General features: G+C 36.4%; 1 protein-coding gene across 1 annotated transcript in view; it reads left to right on the forward strand.

The window, feature by feature from the left end:
• The window catches only part of rps6kc1 (ribosomal protein S6 kinase B1), a 98,400-nt gene that overhangs the window by 12,081 nt on the left and 60,336 nt on the right, over nucleotides 1-25,983 (forward strand). Inside the window, exons 5-9 of the mRNA XM_088908796.1 lie at nucleotides 1,916-2,009; nucleotides 11,725-11,784; nucleotides 14,935-15,315; nucleotides 21,595-21,719; nucleotides 24,097-24,189. Of these exons, the coding sequence (XP_088764922.1) occupies nucleotides 1,916-2,009; nucleotides 11,725-11,784; nucleotides 14,935-15,315; nucleotides 21,595-21,719; nucleotides 24,097-24,189 (753 nt within the window). The remainder of the gene's footprint in view (nucleotides 1-1,915; nucleotides 2,010-11,724; nucleotides 11,785-14,934; nucleotides 15,316-21,594; nucleotides 21,720-24,096; nucleotides 24,190-25,983) is intronic.

The following is a 25,983-nucleotide window of genomic DNA, read 5'->3' on the forward strand; positions in this document are numbered from 1 at the left end:
TGATTGTTTAACCAGCTATATTGCAGCTCACAATTGGCAGCCCACTGAAGCTCAGCAGGTGTTAGCCTGGTCAGTACCTGGATGGGAGACCTCCTGGGAAAACTAAGGTTGCTGCTTGATGAGGTATTCCAGTAGGGAGCGCTCACACTGCAGTCTGTGTGGGTCCTAATACCCCCATTGTAATAGCTACACTATACTGTAAAAAAAGTGATGACCTTCGGATGTGATGTAATACATTTCCTATGGTCATTAAAAATCCAGGGGTGTTTCTCGAAAAGAGAAAAGGTGTTACCCCGGTGTCCTGGTCACATTTCCACTTAGCCTTTAACAATCATGGTCACCTGTTCTCCTCTACACTGATGACTGGTGAGCATACTGCTGCCCTTTGGCTGCCGTCTCATTATCCAGGTGGAAACTACACATTGGTGGTGGAGGGGAGTTACCATTGCCTATAAAGTAGTTTGAGTGGAGTGTCCAGAAAAGCGTTATTTAAGTGTAACAAATTATTGTTGTTTAAAATACATTTTGTTTTATGGGGAATGTTCTTAAAAATGCTCTCCCTATCTTCTACATTACAGGCCCTTTTAATACACTCTCTTTATTAATAATCATTTTACTGTACATTAAATGGTATTCCATCATGGTCACGTGTGATTATTATTATAAGGCTAATTTTGAATCCACAGCACTGTCATTCTAAAAATACACAAAATCGCATTTATCAGGCAATGCAACAGGCAAGTTGGACAAGAACAGAAACAAATGCATCAACATTAGTGTGTACACAGTTGTGTATGGTGTGATGTGGAAGGAGTGCCTTTTATGTTCTGTGTGGAGAAAGAAAGATGTGTCTTGACATGTTTGCAACCTAACTTGATTGGTTACTGGTAGGTAATTCGTCTTAGGATCTCATTCATCTTGGGTATTAATCAGCATTAATTAACCCCTGCTAGTCTGTTCTTGTCAGAAGTGCAGTAGGCCTGGACTTGATCAATACTAGGATAGGAGAACTCGAAAGAAAAGTTTCTGTAGGTGGTGCTTTTCTCTCTGGTCTACAAATTTCAAAACATTGGTCTAACATAGTTACAGGGGACGTTGAGCTGTAAAAGGTTCTGTCCTTCAGATGAGCTGTTAAACCAATGTCTTGACTACTTGTCATTAAAGAAGGATAAAGACAACTATTACACAAAGTGGACACGAGAGACAAACTAATATCTACAACTGGAGATTGATCTTAGAGTTAGCCCAGTACCTTACATCTAGCCTTCTCCACTATATTGGGGAGCTAGGCACTATGTATTTAAATGAGTTTTTAAAAAATAATTATGCACCTGCAGTTGAAACTGCTCTCAAAACCGGTTAGAAATGAAACATCTTTTGGTTCCAAACAAAAAAGCTGAGTTACAGGAAATAATTCTTCCTGATGGATTTAAGAAGAAAACTTGAAATCGTTCTACAAACGCATCTAAAATTAGAAAAAGAGGTGAGTGTTTCAAAGTTCCTTAGTTTAGGCAGTACCTCATTTCAGTTTATTGAGGATAAATCCTGTGGTGAACATGGATTATAAAGCTGTCACCCACATACTCCTGTTCAGCTTTAGATCTCCCTTTTTTACTTATGATATGGTCACATGAGCTGTTGGTCATGTTTTAGAAATTCCAGCCTATTAAGCAGAGGAGCCATCTGGTCTCTATTGAATTAGAGTTTGCTTATCTAAGTTGATATCCAGGGGATTTGTAGGCAGATTATCTGATCGTGTTCCTCAGTTCCTCAGCTGTCCAAACACCTCAACAGATATCCTGCCTGTCACTAGCCAGTGAGTAGCTCTACAAGATGAGGGACACTTAATTCCCCAGCCTACACATACTTGTGTCAAGTCATGATTTATTTCCCAACAAAATGTCTTTTTGTTTAGGGTGGAGAAGTACACGATGGATCAGAGCTGATTGGCCCTGCTGAGCCCTTCTCTGATTTTCTTGCAGACAGTTTATCTGACTGCAGTTCTGAAGGTATGCTAACATTTGTGTTTACTCACTACGGAAAATGCACTCTTTTGTCCTTTGTACTTTGTCTTACATAGTATCTATTTTCACTGGACATGATATTTCACTCTGTAATTGAGATGTTGATCTCGCATTCCTTTTATTTTGTGCCTGCTGTTACCCATTACAGCAAAGATCTAGTTGTAATGAAGTGAGGATGTGGTTCCCATTTCCCATATAATGTAATTTGGCTCAAATACTGTATTTTAGATTGACAGTACAAAACTAAGCTGAACATTTCTCTGATGAAATTAGGTGAAATGATCTCGACTAGCAATTTTCAAAAATATGCACATTGCAGAATCTATTTCTTAGAAGTCAAAATGACAGACAGAAAGACGTTTTCTTTCTGAAGTGCAAAGTGGTGGGTAAAAATAGTGCTGTGCTTAAGACAGCCGGCTTGCCTATTCTATTTGTTTGGTTTCTACAGGAACATCAGGAGGGAGTCACAAGTCTGGTTATAATTTTGCAATTGCCGGTATTGAAATGTTACAAGGATTTAAGAAATAAACATAAGTTTAATTCAGACATAGGGTTGCTTTGTCACTTTGAAAGAAATCATGGCGGTAATCTGGTATATATTTGTAAGGAAAATGTTTAGATCATAAAGCTGCAGAATGATCTGTTGAATTTTTCTATTAAATGTAGTAATATATTCATAAATGGATATGTTTAGTTGCATTTGCTGTAGTTTCAAACTGGAATATACCTACTGGTATGACCGCTGCAGTTTATTCTGTTAAGAGGCTTGTTCCTTTTAAACATCAATGTTTTTGCTTTGCACAAAGTGCTGTGGGGAACCACAACTTTTGAGTGTGATTGCTTAATACTATAAAATGTTCTTCAGCTTTTAACATTTATAGAACTGCTGTGATGCATCCTTTTTATAGAAGAACCTCTGTTTTTCTAAAGAGGCATCTTTCCCACTGTGACTGAATGTAATGAAGTGCTAATAAAGTTATTTCAAAATGGAAAACCTTCTAGTAGATTATGAAGCAATCATTATCAGTCAATGTTGTTTTAAAGAAAACAGTTTGAAGACAGCTAAAAAGTGAGTTTGATTAAGATTGTTTCCAGTAAAAATATGACATAATATTTGCAGAGCCCCTGTTGCCCTGCCTTTTCCATATGAATGTAAGCGTTGACTTTATAAAAGATTTTCAAAACGTTCTGTTTTGTGAAGTGTGTGACATTTGTAAACATTTTCCAACCACTTTATCCAGTACAGGGTCAAAGTGCATACCAGAGCCTAACCCAGCAAGCATCGGGTGCAAGGCAGGGTACACCCTGGATGGGACACTAGTCCAGCATTGGACACACACACATACAGACACGCACACACTCGCACCACAACCAAATTTCCAGAAGCCAATTAACCTACTGTAACAGTACGTCTTTGGACTGGGGGAGGAAACCAGAGCGCCTGGAGGAAACTCAAACCAACATGGGGAGACCATACAAACTGCACGCAGATAGCACCCCGGAAATTGAACCCAGGGCCCTAGCACCGCAAACCAACATTGCTAACTATTGTCCCGATGTGCCACTCTAACTAGCGAATCTGAGTATATTTGTATATAGAGGATATTCATTTATCATAATGCAAACAGTATAGCACTATATATTATTCTAATTTGCAGACACAAGAATGAAGCAGGATGGCAATTGTGCAATTCTTGGACTGAGGTGCCTCCCGTATTGGGTAATTCAATTTTCAGTGGGTTTTCACATGGATTTGGACCTCATTGAATGGACTCATGAAAATAATCTGTTTCATGTCTGTAATAAGTAACATTATTTCCCCTTGACTCTTTGATGTTTTACTTCCCAGCTCAACCGGTCAGTGGTTTATTGTGTAGTGTCTAAAAATGTATTAAAGAGGGAAAAGTGTTATCCTTTGCATGTACAAAGCAACTGTATAAAACTTTTCAGGAAGTAAAACTGGAAAAAGATCAAATTGGTGTGAAAATATCTTAGCATAGAATGGGGAATGAGAGAAATACAGAAACAATAACAGTTTACACATACAACACAATAACAATAATACAAATATTTTCCTTCCATTTATCTGTGGCTTGAGAGCATTGATCATTTTAGTGGAAAACGTACAAGCAGCTTCTTTAATTCAGAGTTCAGATGGTGCTGAGAACATAATGTGCATTTCCCAGAATAGGCCTGCAGGTGTCTCTCCAGAATCATTTATCATTTTACAAATAGATCACTGAGGAATTTCCCTGCCTGCATAATCAGACATTCTTTGGCATTTCAGTATTACTTTTGTAAATAGGCTTATGGCCATGCTTTTTAAAATTTCACATTATAAGGCAAAATTGGTGTTATTTTGTTCATTGTACTTAGATGTCATTGTTCTCGTAAAGATTCTATTTAGCAAATAGAACCAGACAAAAGCAAATAAATATTAATAAATGCTTTAAATATTTCCTAAGGTTTATCAAAGTGCTGTTGTAATTCCACAGATGTGTGTGTGACTTTCTAATCTGAGGAGGCACAATTGGGAATATAAAGTGCATTTGTAAAGGGTTAGCTGTACTGGAAGGCTGAGTCTGGCTGTCATTCTAGGATATGTGGGATTTCACACATCACTAAAGCCAAAAGGCATATGTGTTGTAGGGCTAATTGTGTAAAGGTGTAATATTACTTGTAACTTACTAGCAAACATATCTGAATTAACGATTGACACTATTTAAACCCCATTACCGCTCTTACAGTGGTGCCATGGGGGTCCTTAATGACCCAGTAGTCAGGACCTTGGTTTAACATCTCATCTGAAGCAGGACACCTCCTATAGCAAGCTGTGATTGATGTCACTGTATTGGGATATCAGTTTATAAATTCTAGTTTAGAAGGACAAATGCCTCCTACTGGCCCACCGACACCACCTGGTGTTCAACAAATCTTGAAAGGTCGTTCACTAGAATTAAAATCAAAATGGAAGAGTGGCTAGATTATGGAAAGTAGAAGCAAACTAGTATGGAAAGCACAAATGGGGAGTCAGATTATAATTCTGATGATGCGGGCCTAGTCCTGGCAAAACCCATGAGGATGCCACTTGCTACTTTGATATAAGCCCTCTGTAAACATAAGGCAACAAGAAGATCATCCTCATTCAAAGATGAATCTGGTGATTTCTTCCAGAAAATGTCAAATCAGTTACAAAACGTAATAGCCAATTTTAATGGTTCTAATGCAAGAGCTATAGCAGCATCTTACATAGTGACCTTAAGTGCTGTTCAGACTGGAAGTAGAAGTTAAGAGTAGTGGAGACTCTTGTCTCTTGTATTTGGACATTTTTCCTCTAACAATACCATATCAAGACAAATTGAAGAGTTTTTCAGGTTAAAGAAAGCTAATTGAAAGCATATTGAGTAATTAATACATCTCTTTGCAATTAGATGAGCATATGGATGCAAGCACACTACGGAACTACACTTCACTAATTCATAGTAGGCAGTGGGACTGTGCTCCATTGCTTTCATATTTTCTCTTTAAATCACATGTAACAGATGAAATATTTGATTTGTGAAGCTTTGACCTCCTATGCTAAAGAAATATTTTAAACAAATAGCAAATTTCATTAGGTTGTGTACTGAATGGGTTTGGATCATGAATTGATAAATCTTGAGGTATTTTTGCAAAAGTAAAGTCTCTCCTGATGCCAAATGAATGCACTGCAGTGTACACTGTAAGGTCCATCTTGTATTACATCAAGCTGTCAAATTGCTTACAATTCGTTATACTTATTAATCATTTTATAAAGTGATTTCTTTTCCCTTAAATTTTACATAATTGATTTGTTGAACCATTTGGGATGTTGTTTTTAGCTTTTGATTTGCTCACCTTTGGGATAGATGTGTTCTTTCCTTTAAGCAGAATCTGTTTAAACTGTTGCCATCCATCCTCCACTGATTTCGTATCTGTTGTGTCCCACTCTGCTTCTTTTACGCCTTGTCTTGTTCCTTCAAAGTCTCCATTTCTGAAATTGTAAACTTTTGATTTGCACTCAGACTGTACAGTTCCAAAGTATACTTCAAAGCATGCTGTGTTATGATCGCACTTCCCTAATGGTTTTCTTACTTTTCTTTCACTCATTCTGTCTTGATTGTTTGAAAACACAAGATCAGTACAAGCACATCCTTTTGTAGATTCACTGACAAACTGTGTAAGAAAGCAGCCATTAATCATGTCTACCGGTTCAGCTTCTGACATTCCTAGAGGTGTTTTCTAGTTTTTGGGGGGAAGGTGGAAGTCTCCCATAAAAATAAAATATTCTTAAAAAATATTATGTTGTAATTATCATACAATATTGTGAATTATTATTAATTAATCAATATATACCTTTGGTAGTCTGTATATACTTTTAACACTATTGTTTTAAGATGGGTTTTTGACTAATCTGACTTGTGAAGTATATATTCAGCAACTCTTGATTTCTCTAGATTTAGTTTCTGGACCTGAATACCATTTTCAATATATAGTTTTTCTTCACCCCTTGTTCTGTCTTTTCTATTTCTTTGGAACAGTGTTTGTCTACTACTGTTATGTTTATCTGTGTCTTTTGTGGTTAGCTGTGTTTCTGTGATTGCTATCACTCCATGGTTTCCTGCTAACAGGTTAGTTTCTGTGTCATACATATTGTTTCCAGTACTCCTAACTCCAATTAGATAGAAGCACTAAATTACCGGTTTCTTTTTTCCCTTTAGCTCTCCTTTTGTCTTTGCTCCCAGTGTAATATCCTTTTGAATTTTCATTGGCTTCTACCTCATTGCATTCTCATTGAAATGTTTCTGGATTCCTTTCTGGATCCTTGTGCCTAGACTATTGTTGCCATCTGATTTAGATGTAATCCATCACATCTATACAGATGTGCTATGCCATTGAAAGGTTCCCAGTGGCAAAGAAAGATGAAATCTTCTTCTGCATACCACATCCTTATCTGTGTATTATGTTAACAGATTAACATATGTAATTGCTCACCCTTGTTCGCTGCTGGTAGAATTCCTGTTCTTCAGTTTGTTACCAAATTGTTAGAATTTGTTTTTTATTGCCAGTGTGCCCATATACTGTACCAAATGAAATTGGTATATTATAGCAAGTTGTGCCCACATGGACAGCAGCTGGGTCATCTTGTGTCCTATGTGGGAGCCTGTCAACACTGTGTATCCACCTTAACTCCAGGGAGACAGCAAACTGTCATCTCATGGTCCCTGGTGCAAATCCCAGTTGCAGTGTTTTAGAGAATGGAATCTCCCACAACGATCACTTCTCATTTTGCTTTCTTGGCGGGATTGGCAGTAATCATAGTTGAAGGGATATAGGTTAACTTGTGCCTTTTTATGTATAGTGCTACACCCCCATCTCTTCCTTTTTTCCTGGCTTTACTGAATGCTGCATTTGTGCTTGTGTTGTACTCACCACTCTTTGTTAGCCATGTTTCAGTGACTGCAATTACATCGTAATTGAACGCTAATGCAGTAGCTTTGATTTTTTTGCATTCTGCTCATAATACTACTGGCATTTAGATATAAGCATTTAATTACCCGATAATGTTTTGTTTTTCACTAGAGTATTTTTTGGGGTTTACTCCCCTTGTTTGTCAAGAACAGATTTTGTAATTTTTCCATAGTTGCTTGCCCTGTGCCAGCTGGTACCCATCTCGTTTTGATGTGATCGTGTCTATATCAATAACCTTTGTCCTTGAGAAGGATTACAGTGACCAAGAACATTCACTTGTTCTTCACCACATCTCATTATCAGCCCTCTTGTGTTTCCAGGTTAACATTTTCAGTTCACATTTATATGGTAACTGAGAGAACCACTCATTTAGTTTTACTCGTTGTATTTATTTCAAGGTTTTGAATTTAATAACACCTAGAAAATGTGTGCAAGTATTGTTTTCATTGGTGTTTGCTAGGAGCCCAGCCATTGAATTATGTCTACTAGTGCGTGTATACTACGTTTTGCATTATCATGGCCTTTCCATTGTCTGAATTCTACACTTACATTTTGATGGCAAAGCCAGAATTGGAGAGGACTTGCTTTGCACAAAACTATATCTACTACGTGCCTTGTCTTTGGCCTACACGTACAGAAATAGTTTTAATGCAGTACAATACCTTTGTTGTATGTTTTTGAATTATTTTTCATGTCTTTTCAACCTGTTTGTGTTTGATAATCCCAGGATGCCTTTAACATGCTGAGCATTTAGGCGTCCAGCTGAAGTAGATTTCTCTTCTGCAGCTGTGACCAACAAATAAGGACAATGTCATACTTCAGTGACTGCCAGGCTCATATATTAATAGTTCACATTCACTGTTTCATATCTTTTTAATAGAGATTCTCAATTGTCTCCACTTGGGGGCAATGTTGATTGCACCTCGAATAAAATCCTGTTAATATCACGCATAAAGATAATGGTTTTGAATACTGAATTTTTCTTTCTTGGGAGGAAGACAGCACAAACTATTGGCATGTAAAGCATGCATTGCCATTAAAAAGAGATTCTGAATGTTTTGCCTGTTTTTGTACATTTTTCAAAAATACATCATAGCTTAGGTGTAGGAATTTAGTTTTTGATTAGAAAATGAAAGTGGTGACTGAAATCTCACAACTTTAATGTTTTGCATTTGCAATTCAAGCACAGGACATCAAAATCAATTTGAAGTGATAAGGTACTTAATTTGCTAAATAGGCTTAATTATACTATTTTCACTCCCCAACACAATTGGCTCTGTAACATGTAATCATATTAAAGTATTTTATTGTAGAATATTTTACAAGAATCTGTTCATTTTCAGTTATCCCGCTGTTCTCCTGAAATACAGTTTAATTAAATACTTAGACAGCTCTGAGATGTTAACTGATTGCAGGTTTCTCTGTGTATACCAGCCCCTGTTAAATTCATGTTAGAAAAAACAATATTCTGCATTCACAACAGGAAACTAAATATTGAAAGCAATCGACCAAAAGGAAGAAATGGGTTGGAATCTATGATTATAACAGGCTTACAGAAAGCCTTTATTTTCAATAAGATTTTTCCTTTATAGAAAAATCTGTTTAACTGTTAAAACATTCATTTGAAACAAAAACATGGATTTATATTTCAATAGTTTAAATAATTTGTTCTGTATCTGAATTTTTGATATGCTGTTACTCCAGCACCTTATAGAGATCAGTCAGACTTAATCGAATGTGTAAAATAAGCGATTAACACTACCTTTTTAAGGCAGTCTATATTATACTACATTATACTACAAGTTAATTATATTACCTTGCCATTTTAATGTTGTTTTCACTGTAACACTGTAAAAATCACTTCCTTAGCTTTTGGATTCCTAATTGAATCATCTAAACCCGACATGACTGTGAGGCGAGTGACATTGATTAGATGATTGCTGAGAAAAGCAGCAACCTGATTTCAGAACTAGCTTCATATTTGAATCTCAAATGTAGTGAGACCACAGAATCACCTGTATATTCATGCCAAATACAAAAATGGCTACACCAAAAGACTAGGTTCTTGCTGTATGAGAGTTTAAGCATGTGGGGGGGGTTGAACAGCTAACATTAACAGTAGACATTGTTACTTTTTTTCTTTTTGATATTAGGTAGCTGGATTACACTAATAGCTGACAAATGTTTAGAAGAGCACAAACACATTATTGAAAAAATATTTAGAAGGATACAAGTAACCATAATGTCTGTTGTATCACCTGTGACTTAATGATAGAAGGAGACATCCATCTCTGTCTTGCCCCCTCCTGTGATTCTGCCCTGCACCTTTTCTGTCTTTTTTGTCACATATGTAACTTTAGGTTTTAAAGTTAAAGACCATCCTTCCTTTATCAGAAGGCCTCTTATACCTGTTAAGAGTGAAGCTGGAGCCTATTCTGGAAGCATAGGGGGCTTGGTAGGACTGAACCCTAGAAGGATCTGTTCAAGCACACAGGAGCAGTTTAGAGGCACCCTCTAACCTACAGAGCATGCCTTTGGAATGTGGGAACATACTAAATCACCGGTAGAAATCTTCCACAGATACAGCGGGCGGAACATGCAAACTCATTTTTGCATGGAGAAAGAGCAAATTTCGGGCAGCGTGGACTTTAAAGTAGCAGTGTCTGTGGCTAAGAATGTAAATGTAGTTTACACAAAAAAATATGTAAACACACATTAACATTTCAATAACATTGATGCCAGCAGGAATTTGTTTAAAGGTAGAAGCCTTCATAAGAGCACACCACACAAATGTTTCGATACTGTACTTTGGGCCTCCTTATGGTAATTTTCCTTCAAACACCCCGTCTGTTTTTTTTTTCACTGAAATTAGGCATACTCCTTAATGGATGGTTGTATAGATTAGTGATTAGGACTTGATCAAGTTCCTGCTGTGGACACAGCTGTTGTATCCTGAAGTAAAGTACTGTACTTTATTTCAGTTGCTTCACTCCACCTACATTTGTTAAATGAATTCCAGCATTGCTGGGGTTAGACCTGCTAATGGACTAGTATCACATACAGAGGAGTATTAAGTATTCTCACACCTTGTAATGCTGTGGAAATAAGAATAAGCTCTGGACTGATGGCTTCTAGACTGAAAAAAAAACACAAAAGCCTGTGCTTAAGTCCTTTATATGACGTGTAAGTAGGTCTGCTGGTAAAGCAGATTGTTTTTTAAAAAAAAAAACATGTAAGGCAACTGGCTTCATAACTTAATTTTAAAGTAACCATAACACCAATCATTCCAGGTATGGAGGAAGTTGAAAAATGTTAATTTGCAGACTCAAAGTGAAATGGATTGACAGTAGTACAGCATTATTATACAAGTCGTGATGACTGCCTCTTGAAATGGGAGGAGCTGAAGATGCTTATACCGAAGTGACTTAAAATTTAACTGAGGAGTTACTGTACGTTACCCGCAGGATTTTAAGTTAAATTCTAAGAACCCGAAGGTAATTTGAAACTTTGTCAAGTGAAAAGTATTTTAATACCTGTGGTTCAGTCTTTGGAAACATGAATGCATCCATTTTCTATCATTGCTTAATTCAATAGAGGGTCCCATTGAGTCAGAGCCTAACCTGGCTGATATTAAGCACAAGGTAGGATACTCCATAGAGAGGATGCCAGTACTTTTCAGTGCTCACACATAGGAAAGTGGAGGCTCCATTTAACCTAGACTTCATGTTTTTTGGACTGTGAAAGGAAACTGGAACACCCAGCGAAAACCCATTAATCTTTGTGGAGAATGTGTACAACTCCTCATAGCGGGTGCTAATGACTGGCATAAAAGACAAAATGTGGGAAAACTGCATCCCGAGACCAACACCTAGGCTCACTGTATTGTTGTAAGGGTCATTATAATTTTCACCTAGCATGTTCCAATATGGATATTTGTCGAACCACTTCAAAGTATTCTGCCCCAGTAAAATTTGGAGACCATTTTTTTTTTCAGAACCCATTTTACAGTACATCACAAACCTATGTTGTAAGTGAAAGCAAGCTTTCCCCCACCTATTCTATCTTTTGCTTTCACACTTATGTTATTTTTTTAAAGTAATAATATAATGAGCAAATTCTGTTTTGGAGTAAAAAGTTTCAAAAACGCTCACCTCTGTTAAGTTTTGTTTGTATATGCATCACTGAATTTTACTTATTTTCACATTTTCAGTTCAGAAAGACCTAATTGGCATTGATGATTTGACATTCACTAGCCAGTCTGAATATGGAGGTAAGTTCTTTCATTTGTTCTTCTGTTTTTTTCTCCTGTCCTGTGTGTAAATATGTGAAGTGTTTTTGGTTTCTCATCATCCAAGATTTGCGTTTAAACGACATTATCCACTATTGTAGGCAACGTATCATGTGATGTGTTTTCTATCTCTTTATATTAACTAAAGAGAATCTCCTATGAGCATGATGCTATCTGGTGCATTATTACGTTGAATATTGCAACTCATACTGTACGTTAGAGCACTGTTTGTAATCAGTGTGTAGTATGTAAGAACCAAAGTCAATGGTATTTTTTAAACAACCATCTCATTGTTAGGGTTAATTTAAAAACTACATAAAGTACTTCACACCTCTTTATTTCAACATAGGCTTTTCAGCTTCCTTAAATATTATGCTTCTCCCAAAATGTTGTTATTGTTGTACTGCTCCTTCTACTTCATTGTATCATCAGAGCACGTTTTGTGTACCTGCTTAATATATTAAGCCCTGTTCATTGCTGTTGACCTCCACTTGAATGTTGAAACATAAATAATTGTGTTTGGCATGAGCCTGCATTAAATGGGCCTCGCCCTGAATCCTTGTGCTTTTAATGGATTGTGAAATTTACAAGTGCACACTGGCTTAAGGGATATAACATCGTTATGTCGGTAATGTCATGCAGTGTAATTTTCAAGAAAAAAACAAACTTGAAGTAGTTATTTGGATTTTCTTGCAGATTTTTTTTCTTACAAATACTGTATATTTGCAGCAAGATAAGCACCACCTGGTTCAAAAAGCCTTTGTCTGTCTCTTTTGCTTTGTAATATTTAAGTCATTGAAACTATTTATCAGAAACCTTTTTGTATATAATGGTCTCTTTGTAAACTGCTTCAACAAGGACATGAGGTGTGGGTGAGGGGGTTGGGGCAATCCTATCCATGAGCAGGCTAGAAGAAAATGGTTTGGCAACAAGTTAGGGATTATAACAAGTTATGGACAGAATGAGGTTTATCTTGGTGTTATTTCTAAAGGTTAGGTTAATTCCTAATATACCTGTCCTAGAGGTCTTGTGAACCCTTTCTGTAATCTGTTAATTTCTTCTTCAGGAGAAGGATGCACTGGTAGTAAAAGAAAGCTAAGAATCGAATTACATTATTTTCTTTTCTCTTAAAATTGTATGCTGAAAAAAGTTTAATAGAACCATCCAGATTAGTTTATGATATTTCAGTTTTACTCTGCTGTTTCTCACCATCTGTATCTAGGTCTGCACTTTTGAATTGCCAATATACATCTCCATTATACATCAATAGACATCTCCATTAAATTATATTTTTAGATGAGTAATAAAAAGGAGTCACGTGATTGCTTTGCATTTATTTGTGTTAATTTAGTGTTTCAGTAGAAACCCTGTTGTATCTAGGGATCAAGGTCACTGTTAGTCATATTTTGCATTTTTTTATGTAATTTTTTAATATAATAAGTATTAAAGGTCTTACAGGGGTAAACAAATCTTACGCATGTTTCTTTTCAGCAGTCATATTTACTGGTTGTTAACTAAAGTATTAAGTTAATCAAATATTATTGTATAAACAGCCTTAATTTTAAATGCAGGAAATAGCTGTAAAACTGCAGTAATTCTATCTGAAACAGGATGAAAAAAAAGTTTTTAAACTTTAAGGAAACTTAAAAGTTTTAGACTGCATCTTATGATGTATAAGATTTTTTTAAAATTGGTTCCATGTTTTCTAATCATGTTAAAGATCAACAATTCATATATTACAGCTAATGTTAGTGATTTTAAATGTTCTGCAGTTAATCACAGTGGAACCAGTTTCAAGATAAATGCAGTCCATTTCAAGAAAGAAAATAGGTTAGAGGAGATGTGACAGCAAAGTGTTAACCAGTTGATCCCAGTCGAACAAGCAAAGTTAGCACTCCTGCCCCAGTAGCATTCAATTTGTCCTTTTTATTGATATTTACAAGACTTTACCTTTTACCCTTAACACTGACAAGACTTTGCTGTCTACTTCAAAACCAGAATTGCCATTCCATACTGAATGTTGAATCTTTTTATGGAAGAATAGGATTGCCCTCAACTGGAGACAAGTCCTTGTGCAAAAATGCAGAACCTTAGTTAGCTCCTCTTCTATCTGTGGAGTGTTCAGTGCCCTTACACTGGCCTCTAGTGGCACAAACTATATTTGACAGGTCAGTTCCAGCTGCTCAGTTACAGTATAAATATGATGGAACAAGTAAAGGTTTAATCCATGCTGGAAAGAGAAGAAAAGAAACACAACGTTCGGGTCCCGAAGAAGGCTCCACAGCTGAAACGTTGTGTTTCTTTTCTTCTCTTTCCAGCATGGAAGAAAACATTTACTTGTTCCTTTACAGCCTACACATGCTGATGCAGCTACTTACTTGAATTACTTTAGTATAAATATAATGTCACTTTATCCTATTTGATTTGTTAATGGTTAATTATTGAGAAAGCTGTCAAAAATGGTTAAAAATATCACTATGCAATATTAAAGCCTGTAAGTTCTTAGTTGCTTTAAGGTTTGGAGCATACTAACAAAAGGGGGATGTGACTGCAGAAGTACAGAGTGAAAACTGATGATATTGTTCTGTGACAGTGTGACAGCACTGGACATAGGCACCACAACTGGGTAAAGACAGAGAACCAAAGAGCAGCACTGTGTATGTATGATATGACTACAACACTAACATCAAAGCATCATAAGTGCACTTGATTTTTGTGTGGGTTATACATGTTCTAACTAGATACCAATAGAACCAAGGCCAGTGGCTCTGACCACAGTTGCCATCCTGATCAAACAATTGGACTTGGAGGTCTGGACGTTGCCCACGGCCCATGCGTTTAACATGCTTGGTGTAGGACATTCCTTTAAGCCCAGGAATTTATCTAGTTGCTCTTCTATGGACAGGTTTCTGAGTAATTCCATTTATAAATCATATAAAAATGAATAGGAAGAAAATCAATCATACAGGTATTTGATGTATTGATAAAGTACATTGAACTCTTTCTGTATGATGGTCTGGTATTTGCAAACAAACAGACTATAAAAAAACTCCAGGTGGTGCTCTATTGGCTGTCTTAAAAAAAACAACACACAGAGTGTTGCAAGTTTGTGGCTTGCGTTTTGTCCCTCAGGGCTCTCAAGTGAAAGCGATCTGATATCGTTGGTGGTGGACGAAGACTCCCTCACTGAACTCGACGATGGAATGGCTTCAGCCGGGAACTCGCCGAACAAGCTGTCGGGAGGTCTCGGTCCGTCCCCGGAGCCCACGTGGAGGAAGGACTCTGCTGGCCAGGATCCCGAGGCAGCCAGGAACGGTGGTGCGGAGGGGGGAAGCCGAGGAACATTTTTCCCCAGCCCCAGGGACCTAAGACCCAAGCAGGGAAAGAAGGACTACCTGGAGAGGGCAGGAGAACAGATCAAGATGGCTGTGCAGAAGGAAACGGGACAGGACTATGAGGCCGCCTTCTCTTTCTACAGAACTGGTGTCGACCTGCTTCTCCAAGGAGTGCAAGGTACTATATTTCTTCAGGCTTTTTCTGTGTAAAGTATAGCCAGATCAAGCCTATTAGAAATAAAATGCATTTGTGGTTTTGTTTTCATATAGTTCATTAAATGTAAAGAGCTTAACATAAACTGATTTAATTATTTTTTTCTGCTTCCCACTGTAAAAAAATAAAAGAAGGAAATTGCTTGTCCATAGATTTGGGCCATATTGCTTTTGGTGTTATTTTCATTCTGCATTTGTATTGAAATGAAACATACTTCCTTAGATTTTTCACGGTCATCCCTGAGGATTGCCTTTGGTTATTGTTCTTTTTCTTGTGAATTTATTCTGCATATGTTTTTCCATACACTGGTGTTTTCCACAGCTATTTGCTTACCCCATTATCTGCTTACATTGCTGTAAATTGAATGGTCCTCTCTTTATCTCCGTATTTATGCACTCTTGCAAATTTATATGACATTAGCTCTGTATGTATGTCAGAGTTGTCGAGGGGGCAAGTAAAGCTAAGAAAGCCTGCAAGAATAAGATGCGTTATTGTGAAATGCCCTTATCTTCTGCTGTAAGAAAATATGATAAAAAGACATTCCTCAGATTGTACATTTGTGAAGTTTAGGAAATACTGCTTCAGAGAAATTGTTACAGTGAGTAATGTGAAACTGGTATATTTACATAATCAGACACCCCCAGAGCCATAAGATGTAGCTTTAGATATTCATTCTTTCTAGACTTAGGCTTCTTGTGTAAATAATAGTACCATCTATTTAAAAAAAAACTCTATTTCTCACTTTCTTCTGAAGGCAAGTGGTTTGAAAGTGCTTTTAATTTTTTTTAGGTTTCCAAATCTTAAACATTTCACAGCAGGGTGAGCTGCTGGTTGTTAAATAAACAATTTTTCGAAGCAACTCATATTTATTTCTGATAGGATGACAAACTTTATCTCTTTTCTTGTACAGTTCTTTGAAAAGACCATCCATATGGAGAGGGTTAAGCAAACCGAAAATATGCTGCAATAGCATATTAAGTTGACCTGCAACTTTGCTAACTTTAGGCTAATAGACAAATGAGTGGGAGCTTGTGGTATTTTGCCATTGCTAAATACTTCTAATTATTCAGAAACCTTTTCTAATGACTTGTATAATTTGATAGGATATGGTGAGCTTCAGTGATTTTGGTAAGGGTAGCTCATTCTGACAAACTACTCTGACCGTTCGAACTGCGGGTAGCTCAGTTTGTCAGAACACCACCCATGCCACCGAACGCCATGCATTTGCTCAAGCATGCACGTTGTACTGCCATGGAATGCTAAATCAATTTATCCTTTGTTTTAAGAAAATGTCCCCAGACTTTGCTTCTTTTTGAACTTTCTGCCATTATTGGGTTTTTTTTTATAGTTACGATGCTCCAGCAGCATTGCTGCCCTCTTCAAGTCATTACCTCGCTGGGGGTTGGAGGGCCATTTGAAAATGTAAACAAAAAATCAACAACGAAAATATTTGTCGACGATTTTTTATTGTCGATATTGTCGACAATATTGAATAATCGTTTCAGCCGTCCTTCGTGATAACAAAAAAAAATGTAATGGTTCAAAATAAATTCATCCTTGAACAGTGAAGTCTCTCTTTTGCAAATAAGGGACTAGATGATTTAATGGACATAGTAATAAAAAAAGAATCCCTCATAAAAGCGATTCTTAAATGAAAAACCACAGGAATCCACAGCAGTGTATTAACATGGATTGAAATATGCTCAAAGAACAGGAAATGTTGTGTCATTATAAGAAATGGTGTATCTCAGGGGTCCATTTTAGTACCACTGATTTTCCTGATTTACAGTATTGGCAAACTAGCTTGCATACAGCTACAGCTGATTCATAAATTGGGGAATGGCAAAAAGATATAGCAGCTGGGGAATTATAAGAGACTTAGAAAGTCATGGATTGGTCAAGCACAATACAAATGTAATCTAAGACTAACAAGTGCAACGTAATCCTCAATGGTATTAGGAATTATTCTTAAGTGTTACAGTGCATTTCTAAAAGGCTATTCTAGCTTTAAAAAGAGTTCATAGATGAACAACCTGAATTATTCCTTGTCTTGGGGATTGTCATAAAGTGAGAGGTTAAGGGAGATGCATCTCTTTTCCTTTGAATAAGGGAGATTGAAAGGGCATTTGATTTTAGTATATAATGTGGATGTAATGGGCATAGATAAGGCTACCCCTAGGTCAGTATTTCATACCTGGTAGCAAGGAATGCCGGGATACAATTGGAGACTAAATGGAAATTCATTTATGAGGTATAATAGGACACAAAAGTATATGGATTTCTGGAACAGACTTCCCACCCTGGTCGTTGAGCCCTACACTATGGGCTCTTTAAAATTTTTGTTTTATTTAGCAATAAATTGCCAAACGAGGCATTTCATCTCATAGCGTTGATATTAGTGTCAATTTATCGATTTATCATTAATTCAAATGGCTTACATTACTTTCGCAGCACAGTGGAAATCTCTGAGCAGGGTCAAACTATGATATGTTTAAAAGTCTTTGGAGTTATTTTCCCAGTAGGAAGATTTTTAAAACTGGTTTCCATTTTTTATTAATGTTGTATATGTATACAGATTTATATTAATTTAGATCATTAGTAAATAACTACTGAGAGGAGGCCATTGTAGTCCATGGTAACTTGTTTGATAATAGCCATTCAAGGATCTCATCTAGCCATTTATTGCAATTTCTAATAACCTGGCAGGATAGCTTTCTCCAAACTCCCACAACCCTCATTCCTTCTGTTCTCAGATCTAAGATGGCACTGCCATTTAATTTTAACTTATATTCATTTATTTTACTTGGCTGACCCTTTTATCCACTTTTACAACTTACATTTGTACCACTTTATACAGCTGGGTATTTTACTGGAGCAATTTGGTTAAAGAATCTGGCTTAAATGTATAATAGCAGTGTTTACCTGAGATTTGAACCCGCAACCTTGTAATTACAAGTCCAAAGACCTAACCACAGCTTCACACTGCTGTATGTGTGTCCTCATTTTTGTGCTTTACTGTACATTATGAAAAAGCCTAGTTTTTACTCCTCCTTTGTTGGTATCATCTGCAAACCTAACTAGTTTGCTAGCTGTATTAAGCCAATGTAACACTACAGGACTAGACACGACTTCTAGTTGGTAAATTCCTTACCAAGTGTAATTTATGAAACCCTCTTAAAAGTAACTTTCGAAAACCCTCTGAAAATCTACATATTCCTTACCTTATACTTTGTGTGTCCAGTACAGCTGTCGGTTGTTTAAAGAACCAGTTTGATGACTTTGCTAAGCCAGACCTGCAGTAACTTTTTAGTTTTGGATCGGTTTTGAACTAAATCTTAAACTGGGCTGTTTTAGTTCTAATGTATCAGGTAACCAAGCTTTAACAAAGCTGCGCTTCAGCTAGATGTTAGCAGTCCTGTCCTTATACAGTACGTTTACTGTTTTTTCCCCATAATTAACAAATGGAGGAATTCTCCAATTTATATCTCATACTTGAAAACAGACATATTCGAATGGCTGCTAATTTTGATCATATTTAAATAAACCATGTTTAAAGAAACACATCTTGGTGCTGCTAATGGATGTTAGAATTCAGTTTTATTTATTTTTAAATCAGCCCTTTAGACAGAAGGATGCAAATGACTGATCAGCGAATACTGAAGGAAGGCCACTTTCGATCGGTTTAACAAGCATTTGCAATGAAAAATAATGCATCTAAATACATACTTTTGAAATAACCAAATAACCACTTACATGTTACATGAAGCATCATCCAACAAATAATCATTTGCTTAGAAAAAATGTGTTATAATTACAGTTGACGAAGCATAGTCTCCATATAAAATGCATTAGTTTGGCTTGACACATTAATTACCTGTTTTTGCAGATGTTTTCCTGTATTGTTGTGCAAACAGTTTACCGAATAATTACAGGAAAGTGAGACGAAAATAAAATAAGTGGGAGGTTTCTTGCCGCTGTACTTTCATTCATGCAGATCGGTATGAGATGCAGCTGCAGCCCTGCAAATGGATGGGAACGAGGGACAAGCCCATCAAGGTTGTCATTAAGACTGTTTTTTTCTTTATTTTGGTCCGAGCAATATGTTTATTAGGGTTTCAAATCGCATATTTGTTTTGGAAAATGAAGCGAATAAAGCCTTGCATTCAAGCATCACAAAGGCCGTAATCGGGTAGATAAAGAAATAACACATTATACATTTCAAAGGAGAATGTGGTCTTGTAGCAAAATAGCAGCATCCATTCAGTGATCACAATGTTTCAGAGATGTATCTATATTATTATTTATTTTCAAGAGATCTGAATTGTAGAACAGGCTGCCTGCTCTTTGTTTGTGGAGGTTCGCTTGAGTTGCAAATCCTTGAGTGTTTTTGTTTTACTCTTCACAAAGGATATAGACCGAAAAGTGTAGAATATGCCTTTTCACCATTGTCTATTTTTTAGATAAGACCCCCAAATTTTTATTTCACATCCTGAAAAAAAAGGAAATCATAATTTAACTGGCACCCAGTAGCTGGTACAGGTGTGCTTAGCCATAGACAATGGAAGAGCATGTTCTCAAGTTTGAATGAAAATCAGACACTCTCTTGACAGAAGTGTTTTTTCAGATTGATTTACAAATATGAAAAGGTGATGCGTTTGCTGTACTGTACATACACCAAAGCGTAGTGGTTTGGTGTATGACAAGTAGTCAAGCAAGCTTGTCTGTGTAACAGCATTACCATAATACATGGTTCAGCATTTAAGTATTTCTTGTATGCAAATGTACAATACACAAAACATAAGGGGCAACACTGGTACAGTAGCTACAAGGAAGTGTATTTAGGACTAAGAGCAAATTATACATACAAACAAAGGGTGGTAAGTATCGAGAGCAAGCTGCCAAACCACATTGTTGACATCAGTTCCCTTGAAACCTCCAAGAGCTGAATGAGATTCTTGGCTTAACAAGTTAGTGTAGCCGAATGAACGCGATAGCTTGAATGGCCACTTCTAGATTATAACCTTCCTATGTTACGGTTTTTCAATTTTCTTGTTTTCAAACCTTCATCTATGGCCAGTATTTGCATACAAACAAATATGATCAAATTAAGACTTCACATTAAGGCATGTCTTCACAGCATATTGTGTCTCTTCTGTGGTTTTCACTGTTGACTTTAACACAGTCTGCAGCCAGCTCAGCTACTGTTGACTGTAAATAGGAGGGATAAAAAGGATGCTACAAAACTCAGCTGGTTCATTCAGTTGTGTATTTGATAGAGTTGTTTTGCAAGTTATCCACTGTACATGGAGCAAATGAAATTAATTGCAGTTAATGAAAATAGAGAATTAGGATCTGAACGTAAGTATTCTGTAAATTTACTGTACAGTAGCTAGTTGTTTTTATATGATTTTCTAATTGTGCCTTCTCTGCTGCTGATTAATGTGATTTATGACTAACAGAATTGCTTATTATTTCTGAAAGTTTCTCAAATAAAATCTTAGCGTGCCATAACCATAGCCTTGGCTTTTCATTTAAAAGCAACATATACTGTACCAATGACATTTGGTGTTAGAGTTATTTTGTAGCTGAGCATTTCACAAAAGGCTTCTATTACATGGCAGCTGAGTCTGCTGCTCTTAAAGGTTTGTTGGAAATAAGGCGAGGGGCTTAATCTATCCAGTACTTGAATTTAAAAAGCCTGAAATGGTTCAGCTGCTACAAATTGGATTTATTTTCCTGTAATTGAAAATTGGTATCTTTACCAATAGATTTAGATAGACTTAGATTCTGAACAAAGCATGTTTTGTTTTAAGTTTTGTAGGAGAAATGATGAAATGTATAGCTGCAATTATGTAAGTTTATCATCATCCACAACATTATTTTTCTGTGCTGCAGCTCTGGGTTTCCGATTCTGTCCTTAACAGGCAGCGAAGGAGGAATTCTGCAGCTGCAAAGCATTCCTGAAACAGGCATTATAAGTAGCTTTACCAGCACAGTGGGCCTTTTCTTCCATTAGTGCAATCAGGTGCTGACTGCCATCCATTGCCTTCCAGTGTTCCCTTTTCTTTCCCCTTATTGAAGGAATCATTCCGGCTTTGGTGCTTTCATAGTTACTGGCTGCTTGTTGGTTTGCTGCACAGCCGGCCAGATTTCTCAGTCCGCGTGGCTTGTGTGTGAATCCATTTACAGAGCGAAAGCTCAGCATTGCCATGTGCTCTGACCGAAGTCCTTATACCGCTCCAGGTGAGCCCAGCCCCACCCGGCGGGAAGCTGTGAAGAAGAAAACGGCAGAATACCTGATGCGTGCGGAACAAATATCCAGTCTGTATCTGAAAGCGACGGGGGACAACGACTCCGTACAGTCTGAGGTTTGAGTTTGTTCTCTCGTTTTATTAGCCCTGGTTCCTCTCTTTGGTTTGTATGAATCTTGGAAGAAATATTTCTTGCACTTTCTTACTTTAAAATCCCCTTTGAAGAACTTTAGAGCCCTTTAAAAAAGCTTGCTCTTCATTTGAAAGCAATATCTTTTAGTGTGCGTCAGCCTTGTTTATGCTAATAAAGCAAAAGATTAGATTTAATTCAAATCTAGTTCAGTGTACAATATTTAAATGTCCGTTTTATGTCTTCGGTCCATCAGTCTGTCCAGGTCCACCATTACCTTACAAAAATATTTTTATGTACAGTAAGTGTAATTTTGGAAGTTACAAAATGGATGGACAAAGTTAGTAATAATACAGGTTCAAGCAGTTGTCTGGTGTTATTCAGTTGTTAAGCTAGTATGAGGAAGAGATATTTCAAAAAGGTAAATAACTAGACCCTCCCACAGGACAGGAAATACTAAGTGGGGTCACATGACTTCATGTGAATAGTTTGATGTTAGGGAATTGCTTAAAATAAATAATTATTGCACAACACTGCAAACACAAAATGTTTAACACTCAAATATTATACTAATTACAACAATTAATATTTGCTAATTGGAGTGAGTTCTAAAGCCTAACATTATCCACCTCAGTAAACTTATTTTATAAAGGTAAGTAAGACTGCTTCCATCAAATTACTGATTCTCCACAGGTATGCCTGTCCTCTAAATTCATGCCAAGAATGAGAAAACCTTCACTCCCTAATGAAAATGCATCCAAAAAGCAATTCTCTGCCTGTAGAATTTTAAAAAAGGAAGCTCCACAAAATGGGAAAAAAAAACAGCTTCTACTTTTAGGATAGGCCTGACTCGTTAAGAAGAAATCAGTGGTGAAGATGAAGAGAAAGACAGTTGAGGATGCGTTAAAGCTTTACAGTTTACCTGTCCTGCTGAGTGTTATCTGCTTTCTTTTTTGGGTTGGGTTCAGGGGAAATTCTAGCCTTATAAATTGTCCAGCTATCTGGTCTCCACTAGTTTTTAGTTATCTGTTCAAACACCCTTAAACAGCTGTATATCTACTCAGCAGCCAGGATTACAATATGAGAGATGATAAAATGGAGAAGCATTGATGAAAGATCACAGTTTGTAAAGTGTTTGATTTTATATGATTTGTCAATTTCTTACGAACTGACAGGATTATTGTAAATTGAGTAAAAATGAACTGCTTTCACATTGACCAGATCCTTCAGTATGAATCTAAACATTTCTCTGAGTCCTTTTATTGTTTCAGTTGTAATGTTCTCTTTTTATTTACTGATACAAAATCTATATATAATAATTGCGGTATTGCCATAATCCGGTTAAAGTATTGAGTTGGGAGTGAAAGCAGCTATTGTTTCATGGAAAAGCCAACTGTTCTTTTGATATTACTTTACCTGATCTGCCACTTGGTCATGATATTCTGAGACATGGACCTATGTACATCAGCGTTAAAGGCTGTCCTCATTAGGATCTGGCGCATCAAGTTTAACTGAGTGCTTCTGTATTTTTTTCTTCAGTATGGTGCAATACCGCAGTGTGGACATGCTATATTAGGTTTTATCTAATACCATTTATCTTATGTCTTTCATAAGATATTGCTGCTCTGGAATCAGTCCAGAGAAGAACAACCGGATAATCCAAGGCTTAACTGAATGTCCTACAAACAGGTTGTGAAGAGAACAGGAGGCACTTCTTAACGCAAAGTTTTATGGCTGTAAGAAAAAAGCTTCCCAGTCATTTTGTTGAGGCTGATACCTTGGCTTCTTTCAATAAATGGCTGGATGGGATTCTAGTACAGTTAGCTACTTACTACCACACAGGCTAGATGAGCTTCATCTTATTGTAACCTTTCTTATGTTCTTGTACTTGCATGAATATGAAATACAAAATCATGATGTTTGGTTTGTAATTGAGGATTGGTTTGGGGTGGGGTAACAAGATTCATATTCTATGCAATTAAATTTTTTTTTTTCAAAAAGCAAAATGATAAAATGTCTTCATTTTAGAACAATGCTTAGTTATTTTACAGCGTTGTTAAAATACATGCAGTAGTGTTATTTATAAAATATGTGTAGTAATCCAGGCCATTTTATTTCTTAAAAGAAGGAGTTGGTGGTAATAAGATGGATTTAGAATCCCTTGGTAAAATTATAATATGGTTTAAATTTAAATAAACAAAAGCAAAAACAAAACTGTAAAAAAAGCTGCCCAGCCTTAACCTTTTATCTCTGCCTTGATTTATGATAAATATAGTTCTTCTTCAGTCTGGCATTTGCTGCGGCAGGCTATCTTCCTTCAAGTGGCTTTGTGATTGATGTTTAATCTTTGATATCTTCCATTAGCCTCCAGGGCTGCTAAGTTCAAGGCCCTCTTGGAACCTGAGGAGTCCTGCGGAGGAGCTGAAGGTCTTCAGGGTCCTTGGGGTGATTGACAAGGTAATTCTTGAGCAGCTCTTGGAGAGTTCAGTCACAAATCAGCCTCATGCTGGCTGGCTGTCTTTGAAGTGGCGGATCTTTAGGATATGAAACAAAAGCAAAAGGATTGAAATGCATCTGCTTTTAGGGAGAAAAGGGGAGGGGGCAAGATGAGCACCCACCAAAATAGACAAAAGAAGCCTTTAATCTAAGCACGTCTTGTAAGGTCATGCAAAGTTTGTGAGCTTAAAAGGTCAGGCCAAAGGTTATATCGATTTAATTTTTTTTTAAGTGTCCTATGTTTTATTGCAGCTCATTCAAAACTGTAACAAATGCACAAGGTTGGTTTCATGATTAAAAAGGTAAAATCATTTAAATAAGGAATTTTTGCAATATTTTTCAAAATTGTTTCATATAAAATAACTACAATGCGTATGCCTTTTTTTCTAAGAGCGTGACTGTTTTGAATGGCACAGATGTGAAAGAAAAGTGAAAATGTTTTGCAGTATAGAATATGCATTGTAGACTAGACAAAAATGAGACCCAGACTCAGATGTTATAAAATATCGTATTAACTAGAAAATCTGTTTTTTTTTCCCCCATGATTCATTTTTTGCTTTTTTGTTTTGGGAGGGTAAAAACAACATCTTTTTAATTGCAGTCATTTTATGTTTGGGTGTTTAACAACGAATACTGTATTTGAGCACATTTCTGTTCTTTGGATTGCCATACAAGTAGTGAATATTTGAATGTTTCATCCAAAATGAAAATTATTAGCTATTAGATGAATAATGCTATTAAAATAATTGTATAAAATTACAATAAGAATGACTAATAGTCTTATAATAATCTTAACAGTGGTTTGGCACTCAAGCAATGTCATTAAAAAACAAATATAACAGTACTAAGTAAAATGTGAAAAATATTGTCTTCCTATTTTAAGGAAAGGATTACTTGAGAAAATGTGATTCCTTTATCTAAACAGTAATCACAGTAATCTTTCTTTTTTACCTTCTGGTGTATAGGCTTGTACTTCACTTTAACTCTTGTTGAAAAGTATGAAACAGCACAGATTCTCTTTAACTGTTTCATAGTCATGTAAAGCTTTCAGATTGACGTCTGCTGTTTATGAAACTGATACCAACTCTTGTTGTCTTTACAAAGCCCGGTATGTAAAGGCAGATCCTGACTGAAATTCAGGGTCAACCCTAAAATTTAAAGCGTTTGTGGTTTCTGTCATGGTTTCAAGCAGAAATCCGCCACCCAGAAATATCCATCTGTCTCTGAGGATATGCTCCAAGTTGCAGCATCTCCAACAATACAAAGATGAAGGAATGGGTAGGAATGCAGTGCTGTAGTCTCAGTAACAGTCATTTTCACCTATCTTATTGTATAGTAAGTGATTATGGTAGTATTCATTAAATGCAGGAGTGAAAACTGTTTCTACTTAATATTTCATTTTAAATAATTATTTTTTGGTATTGGTTTAACATTCTGAAAGCATAATAAGCTCTGTTCTATAGAATATGAATGGGCTAAAGCCAAAAAGGTGCTCAAAAGCATAATGTTTCAACAGTATAAAAGAAATCACATTTTTGTCAGCTTCTTTTAGTGTCATTTAACTTTTTTGTTTTATCATTGGTGTGCGTTTCTCTGTTTTAATTAAGATGGTCACATTTTTGCTTTGTTGATAGCTGTTAGTAAGTGCTGCTTTTTAAATAGTTTCAGATGTTGCGACAATTATAAATGTTAATCAAATAGCAGCACAAACTTTGACTTTTAGAAGCAACATTATCCCTCTGTAGTTATGAACAG

The sequence above is a fragment of the Atractosteus spatula genome, chromosome 2 (assembly GCF_055471065.1).
Source record: "Atractosteus spatula isolate fAtrSpa1 chromosome 2, fAtrSpa1.hap1, whole genome shotgun sequence".
NCBI lineage: Eukaryota > Metazoa > Chordata > Actinopteri > Semionotiformes > Lepisosteidae > Atractosteus > Atractosteus spatula.